At 48.4% G+C, this 7,774-nt stretch overlaps 5 protein-coding genes across 5 annotated transcripts in view; 2 read left to right on the forward strand and 3 right to left on the reverse strand.

Moving 5' to 3' along the window:
* Positions 1 to 568: 568 nt before the first annotated feature.
* TERG_08724 (uncharacterized protein) lies at positions 569 to 1,318 on the forward strand (the record flags this gene model as incomplete). Its single annotated transcript, XM_003237523.2, has 1 exon — positions 569 to 1,318. One exon carries the CDS (start codon positions 569 to 571, stop codon positions 1,316 to 1,318), a length of 750 nt encoding a protein of 249 aa, XP_003237571.2.
* Positions 1,319 to 2,712: 1,394 nt separating this feature from the next.
* On the forward strand, positions 2,713 to 3,210 carry TERG_02290 (uncharacterized protein; the record flags this gene model as incomplete). The annotated part of the gene is made up of 3 exons (XM_003237525.1): positions 2,713 to 2,857; positions 2,928 to 3,046; positions 3,103 to 3,210. 3 exons carry the CDS (start codon positions 2,713 to 2,715, stop codon positions 3,208 to 3,210), a joined length of 372 nt encoding a protein of 123 aa, XP_003237573.1.
* Positions 3,211 to 3,433: 223 nt separating this feature from the next.
* Positions 3,434 to 5,462, reverse strand: TERG_02291 (uncharacterized protein; the record flags this gene model as incomplete). Its single annotated transcript, XM_003237526.1, has 5 exons — positions 3,434 to 3,714; positions 3,781 to 3,925; positions 4,009 to 4,858; positions 4,930 to 5,273; positions 5,355 to 5,462. 5 exons carry the CDS (start codon positions 5,460 to 5,462, stop codon positions 3,434 to 3,436), a joined length of 1,728 nt encoding a protein of 575 aa, XP_003237574.1.
* A 542-nt stretch (positions 5,463 to 6,004) lies between these two features.
* Positions 6,005 to 6,361, reverse strand: TERG_11831 (uncharacterized protein; the record flags this gene model as incomplete). Its single annotated transcript, XM_047750883.1, has 1 exon — positions 6,005 to 6,361. One exon carries the CDS (start codon positions 6,359 to 6,361, stop codon positions 6,005 to 6,007), a length of 357 nt encoding a protein of 118 aa, XP_047605630.1.
* A 487-nt stretch (positions 6,362 to 6,848) lies between these two features.
* TERG_02292 (uncharacterized protein) overlaps positions 6,849 to 7,774 on the reverse strand; it is a gene marked incomplete at both ends in the record, with an annotated part of 6,148 nt that continues 5,222 nt past the window's right edge. The window contains 2 exons of the mRNA XM_003237527.1: positions 6,849 to 6,974; positions 7,041 to 7,766. Of these exons, the coding sequence (XP_003237575.1) occupies positions 6,849 to 6,974; positions 7,041 to 7,766 (852 nt within the window). The remainder of the gene's footprint in view (positions 6,975 to 7,040; positions 7,767 to 7,774) is intronic.

A 7,774-nucleotide genomic window follows, 5' to 3' on the forward strand; every position in this document is an offset into this window, starting at 1 on the left:
CTGGCGCTGGCGTTGGGCCTCTGCATGTACATGTTTCGACCTGCAGCCTGCGTCTCGTCGCTGTCGGCCCCCCTCCCTGTCACTGCTGCTGTGCTATTAATGGATGAAACTCGGCGCTAAAATCCGGAGATACTTCTGTCTGTATGTAAGAAAGTAGGAGAGCCGAAGTACCCCCTGGGTCGCTCGCTGGGTCTCTGGCTGGTCAGGCGGACGATGATGCAAGGGTATGCACTGCCATGCAGAGTGACTTCTCTCCTCATACAAATTACTACGGGAGGAGAAGTCACGCTCCATCGCGCTGCATCGATCGGCATTCTCGTTCAGGCCTAGCGGCAGAATCCACTTTTGGTCGCTTTTTCTTCGCTTTTCGCTCGTTCGCCCGCTTCACCGCCTTCGCTTCCCTCTTTCGACTTTCTCGACTCCTTCGCAACTTCGTCACTTTTTGCTCGACCTCAAATCTCGATCTTCCTTGATATTCGCGATATTCTTGACATTTCTCGATCTTCTTTGCGTCTTCTTCTTCGTCTTCGTCTTCTTATTCTTCTTCTTCGTTTATCCTCTTTATTATATGCTCTGCAGTCGATCTGTGTCAGAGTCATCCCCCATGTCTGCGCTATTCTTCGCCCACCACAGCCCACAACACCAACAACAACACCACCACCACCACCAGCAACACCCGGCGCCTCCAACACACCTGCCAGCGGCTACAGCAACCACCATGTCTCATCACCAGCATCACCAGCACCAGCATCAGCACCAGCACCAGCATCAGCATCAGCATCAGCACCAGCACCACCACCGTCGTCGACAACGGCTCACCCCGTCGTCCAACGCCGGCGCCACCTCGAGCCTCAGCTCGCTCACCACCCCCTCGACCGCTCCCGCTCCAACAACCGCCTCTGCCTCGTCCTCGAGCTCCCGTCAGTTCCGTGGCGTCAAGTCCATGCGGGATCTCGTCGAGGCTCCTGCCATCACCGCCTTCCGGGCCCGTTTTGAGGCCGGACGCTCCTTTGACCTCGACGACGACCTCGAGTTCTGCCCCAACTTGCTGACCGAGGACGACCTGCAGTCCATCCACTCCCTTGCTGCCTCGGACCGTAGCTCGCTGGGCAGTGCCTCGCCAGACTCGTCTCCCTTGCAGCACCAGGTTCACCCCATGCAGCAACACCACATCAACGGCATGGGCGGGCACATGGCCATGTCGGGCATGATGGGCAAGATCCATCAGCCTGCTGCCGTCAGGACACGGAATGCCATCCCCATCGTCAACCCGAGCACCGGCATGCGAGTCTCGAGTCCTACCAGACGGGAGTGGTAGATTGACTTCACCACCCTCTCATACGTTCTTTTTTTCCTTCACGCCATGACGAATCGTCTCTCGCTCGCTAATTCCAGTTTATTTTCCTTGCATCAACAACACTATACCATCTATACGGACTTTTTTTCGGTAATCGATGAAAACCTCGTTTCTACTATATTCTTCATCTCTCTCTCGACGGGCTGAGCGACGGCGTGTATCTTTTTCCTCGACCTCTATATTTTGCAACTCATCATCTCTTTGTTAACGATATGCCAACACTATACTTATACTACATACAATACATATACGGAGCGGACGGACGGAACTGGAGGAATGGTCGGTGTTTTCATGCCCTTGTTTTCACTTCTTCACTTCTCGACTTCACTTCTTAAAAAAAGACCTTTCGAATTCCCCCCCCTCTTTTTCGAACTCGAAAAATATTTGCTGTTTATACCATTACCTCTTTGGATTACTTACTTGCCCACTACTGGATACTGGATACTGGATACTCGTCGTTGGTTCGGTTGTCGTTTACTTGATGATAGAACGCCTGCTGCGTCGTTGTGTTGTTGTCTTTTGTCGGCTCTTCATTGTTGAACTCGTCTCCCTCCCCCCCATGATACATATTACATTATAAAAAACCCTCCCGGATGGACGGTCGGTCGGTCGGTCGGATGGATGGATGGTGTGTCTGTTGCTGTACTCGGGTGTTGTTGTTGTTGTTGGCTGGCTGGTTGGTCGGTTGGTTGCATCCTTTCTGCCCATATCATATACTCGTCTCCTCCCTTCTTCGTTCTTCTCTTTTTCAACAGAAGTGTATTCTGCTTGCCACATTTTTGCTTTCCTATCTACTATTATTTATTTCTCTGTCTCTCTCTTTTTCTTCTTCCTTCTTTCTCCTTAGTTCTCTCTACGCTTTCTCTTCTCTTGTCTCGTTGAACATTCTTCATTAATATCCTCCGGTCACCATCCAAAAGGACTCGATGGAAAAAGTGGACATGCAAAGGAAAAGGACAGAAAAGAAAAACAAGACCGCCTGCTTGTTAGGGCGCTGAATAAATAATACAATGAACATGCTACTTCGTCTTATCTTCTTCCCATCATTCTAGTTATGCTGGAATGCTTCGTGTAGCAAGACCTCAGCCCTGGAGCCTATGACGTCACACCTCGGATGCGCAGAACATCCTCCAACCCAGCTTCTTGCGTGTATCAAAAAAACCAGGAACTTATCTACTCCATTAATTGACCGGGTCCCTGCTGCTGACTTACACAAACGGGCTGATTGGAAGGTGGTAGAACTCGTCATCCATCCTGCATTGGCCGTTTTGCTCTTATATTTCTCTACTACATCTCGAGACGTCATACCAAACAAACCACCTCGTTACCATACAACTACTATCGCGACTACTGCAATGGCTTCCATCACATCCTCCATTCGCTCCTCCATGCTTAGAGGCAGCAGATTCCAGCTCCGTCCTCTCACTAGACATGCCTTTATCCAGGCATATCTATTCCACACGTCTCCGTCCTACAGAGCCCTGAAGGAGGAAGACAGACGTATGTCCACTCAGCCCTATGCACGTATCCGTCTGCATATAGCTCCGCAACTAACAAGCTACCCAAACAGACCGAGACACACAGGAAGTATCCTCCGAAGTCGAGAGGGAGAAGCATGAACACCTGTCCAAACACAAGGAGGGCCATGGAAAGTGGAATAATAGCCTTGCAAGCAGCAGTGAGGCAGATGTACGTTTGGACCTCACTCTAAGGGTTATACGGGATTAACTAACGGCAATACTTAGGTCAAAGCCGATAGAGGAGAGGTAGACAGCGTGGAGACGGAGCAGATGGAAAAAGAAGTGCGCAAGGCGAGGACTATCAATAAGGAGACTAAGGGTGCTTCTAAGTGAGTGGTTATACGGAGCAAAAGTTAGGCAGGATGGGGTGATTTCCCTGTTTTCGGGCTGGGGGATAAGTAATATGTGTAAAAATGTATATATCATGTCTAGGCGGAACAATGCGTGTATGCTCCCCGTCTCTACTTCAGGATAGCAATGACTGGGCAAATTGCATCGAAGGGCTTGTGCCGACATTCACCCTGCTCTCAATTCAGGATTTTCCGGCCTGAATTTCTTATATAACTGGGTATGTAAAGCTCAACATATCCATATTTTCATGCAGAATATCCCAAGCATAGTGGTCTGCCCGAGTCAGTGACTTGAATGTGTCTTCACTTCTGCAGAAATACAGCTGTGAATTCATAAAGGTTATTTCACGAGTGAACGTTCCCCATACAAGAACCTGGAGCTTAGGCAGCCCATCATCACTGAATGCCCATTCGGCAAACTCAAGCAGAGATAGGATCGTAGGCTTCTTCGAATTCCTTAGATTCTCCACGGTAGGTATATCGTCATCTAGTTGGGACGGTTAGTATAGATAATTGTAGTAAATTGCTACTGTTAAGGGGTATGTAGTCTGACCGTCCAAACGCATCCCTTCTCCAAAAGATAATTCACCTAAGCCCCCCTCTGAATTATCGTCCGTTATATTCTCACGAAATCCTGCCCGTCGAATTTGTAACAACTTGCACGACGGTCTTGGAGACAGCTTCTGCCATTTCTCAATCTAATTGCGGACAGACAGTGGTTAGGGGGGAAAAAAATGCACTATGGAAGTAAGATGCATCAAACCTTGGGCTTCACACTTACTGGTATTCTGAGCTGCATTCTCAGCGAGAGGCACTCTACCGGACATCCCGTCAGTAAGGCATAAAAGAGGTCATCTGAAATTTCCACGGGATACGATGAAGGGTCTTCTAGCCGAATGGTGCCATGAAGGAGCAGGCGGCGAAGCGCTGGATAGTGGTTCTGAATAGTTCGGCATTCAATGGCTTTGAGGGAAATACGCGGTATCGAAAGGTAGAGATCTTCGAGTGTTTGAAAAGCCATAAGGAATCTTGCAAGAGCAGCAGACAGAATTTCGGGGCTTCTATGATCGTCAGGGCGAGATGGAGCAAACGTCAGTTGAAAAGACCCTAATTTTAAAGATTGGGTAGAATTGCTTAGAGCATCAAGGAAATTAGACGTTCCGTTGCAATTGTGTAGCTTCACGCAGCGTAGGCAGTCAAGATTCAGTGCAGATACAATATCTGCCTCCATGTGATTGAGAGATAACCTCAGTGATAGTGTTTCAAGGTTGAAAAAGGGTTGGCTCTCTCCCACTTCCTGGTTACCCAAGAGTAAGTCCTTGACATCAAAGGTGTCGTGGCCCAAAATGGCAATTTCTGGAGCTATTGGGCCAATTTGTAACTCCAAAGTACTGAGTTGGTGGCGCAATTGGAGAAACCTCTGTATCAATTTGAGATCTGCTGGATACCACGGCGATGTATATGTCAATGAACGGAGATTGCGGAGGTGGGAGATATCTATCGGAAAGTCAAGTGTCTCATAATGCATCACGCAAGTAACCAAATTAATACTCTTGATCTGCCGTTGGTTGGTGAACAATCCGCGCTCACTGCTAAATATTTCACAGGGAAGACACGGCCCCAAGTCCCAGCTAGACAGAATTGAATTTAGCAGGCCAGGAGATAAATAACTAGTACAGTTGAGTGGGTGAGCAGACAATACCTGAAGGAGCGTAGGCCGTCCCGAGGAATGGCTAGAGCTAGGGTACTTATGGCCTTCATAATCCCCTTCTTGAATTCCTCTGCTGTGATGGTGTCTCTACTGCCACTCCTCGGAGACGAAGGTAACAGGAGTAACTCTGGTTGGGTAAAGGAGAGATGTTTTGTATGCTTTAAGTGTTGCAGTGGTAGCTGCTCAATCTGGGCTGCTAATGTACCACTCAGTCCGAGATATGTAGTGAATTTAGGATGCTTGACGGTTACATGGTTGTATAGGACTGGAAGAGCGATGTTATTGAGGTATTTGCAGGCCAGACAGAGGTTTCGTAGGTCCTTTTGATACCGTATCTTTGTCCGTTGGTTAGCCATCGGTTACTCACAAGTCATAATATACAACAATGTCGTTGTATATCTAGTTGTAGGACTCACCTGGCTCATAATCAGTGCCCATAGCTCCAAAGGCAGCTTTGATAGAATGTTTACGGGCGTCTCCGCGTTAGGAGGAGACACCCTCATGGATCGCAGCCAAGGGACCATTGCAGACTCAAACTGAGTGATGGATCAGCTGCTGATCGGTGTAGCTGAGAGTCTTGTAGCTGGCGTCCAAATTATTTCAGATGCAAGAAGGGCGGATGTTTTGGATATCATTGCTTTGCAGCCATCAACCGTGCCTTCCGCGCTGTCGACTGGTCCTTCGTAGCCCCTGAGTGTTCCAAGGTCTATCAAATGCTGCTTGCACGGGGGTATCAAGAGACGCAAAACTGAATGCTTGAGCAGCCCATCTGGCATCGGGAACTGCTTGAAGCTGCCATGGCGCAGTCACTGGCGCGTTGTTCATCATCTGGGTATTCATATAAACCCTGCTGGATGAGAGAAACCGCATGGCTAACAAAGTCATTAGCAAGGTATCTGGACGACAACGACGCCACTGCTATCTCAACTTCAGCCTTGTCAAAGGAGTGTTAACAAGTTGCCAGTTCATTATGCTGAATCGACTTTGGTGCAGTTCCTCGGAAAGATGTCTTTAAACGTGGTTAAATCCGAAGGACATGTCTCCTGCCTGTCCATTTGTGGCGATGTCATAGAAATATTTGAAACCCTTCATGTACACCATCTTCAATACTGATGATAACATTCAATACGCCATATTCTTGACAGCCGCATCGAATAGCCGATTGAGTCGCTACGTACTTGGGTATAGAGCTCATCTTGTTCCGGCTTGCTGCTCTCAATACCAAGGTAGCCTTATTTATCGATGAACTGTACCTGTTGACTACCAAACATTCACCCTTATCGTCCTGGGAACCGGAAGCCTTTGCAAACCGGACCTGGAGCCAGTGGCTGTCAAATGGCCCCGCGCTATTCTCCGACTTCTCTGACCAGCCATGGTGGGATAGTAAGTCAGAGATGTGGTCGAACATATACGGAGCAGACATAGCATCTGGTACGCCTCTGTCTGGCTATGTATTGGTTCGTTAACTAGTTAACCAACCTCTGCAGCTGTCCTATCTTGGTTGACGTCGTATAATGCTATCGTTCAAATCATTATGGCTATGGGTTTGGCCCCGATAGGAATAGAAGACGGTATGCTCGACGGGTTGCTGGTATTGCTGCAACCGGTATTTCTGGGGCCACCGCATACGTTTGGCATCTTGCAGCTGGCAGGTGATTTTGGAGATGATACCAGAGGAGGTGTCTGTCTATTAATTCCGTTAAGGGGGCATCCATGATGATGGTTAACGAGGTATGCGTAGTTAGTGGTTCATAGTTATTAAAGTCTTCCTTTTTTATTGTTGAAACGAGCTATCCATACTAGAAAAGGGGGTGGAGGGCAGTAGCATATCTAAGTCTCTTCCACAGGCATCGATCTGAGCACAAGCTATGCCGGCGTCTGGTAGTCCTACGTTACTGCATGGTGCCTGTTCAATCCTCCATCTCAGTTGCGCGAGTGACCCCCTGGACTGCAGTGTGGTCACGTCCACCGATAGATGCACCACACTCAGGACAACGAGCGAGCTCCATCGGCATTCCGCAATCTCCAATTGCGAACTAAAGGACTGGTTAGTAAAGTGAAACTCTAGGTTACTAGTATGTGTGACCATTGCGTGAACTCACAGGGTGTCCGTTTGAACAATTGTACCAATGGCCCGAATGAGTTGCTATCCCTTTGGGACCACTGAGCATTGCTGCCTTTATTGCTTCTTTCTCGTCTGAGGTGATTTCTTCATACCATTCAGTCTTCATTGAACGTATGGACTGTTCAACAAGGGTACGCAGACCCTCGGCGTTGTGGAAAGGCCGCTGGCAGGTCTTTAGAGCCTTCTCAAGCAATTCCTCTGCCGTCTCTACAATCTTTGTAGCGGCATCAATGTTCGTTTTGGTCGAGCGGCAATGAGCCTCGAATGAACGTGCAATGCTAGCAAATAATAGAGTCCCTTCCACAGCTAGCTTTGGGAGGTTTTGGGTCTCACACTCGGCAATAAATTTCTTGCAGGTCTGGAAAAAGAGTGTTGCAAGTTTATCGGGAGTTTGACCCGGGAGTTTTATGAGGGTGTTTTTCGACCTTAAGGTCTTCGACAGAACAAACGCATCATCAACGATAAGGAAATGTGTCTTGATCAGAGCCATCTGGCCACCCATAGTAACCTGGCTACCACGGGAGGCAGTTGGGGCAGGCTCCGCATCGGATATTCTCAGGGAAGTTAACAAGGTATCAGGGGGTACCTTCGACATGGCAGCTCTTCTCACTGCATGCACGGTAGCTTCATGAAGTTTTTGTGCGGCTGGCATTTGTCTGCAAGTTTTGCAGATATTTGCACGGCTTTCTTGAGAGATTTGGATCTCTCATA

This window comes from Trichophyton rubrum, assembly GCF_000151425.1.
Source record: "Trichophyton rubrum CBS 118892 genomic scaffold supercont2.2, whole genome shotgun sequence".
NCBI lineage: Eukaryota > Fungi > Ascomycota > Eurotiomycetes > Onygenales > Arthrodermataceae > Trichophyton > Trichophyton rubrum.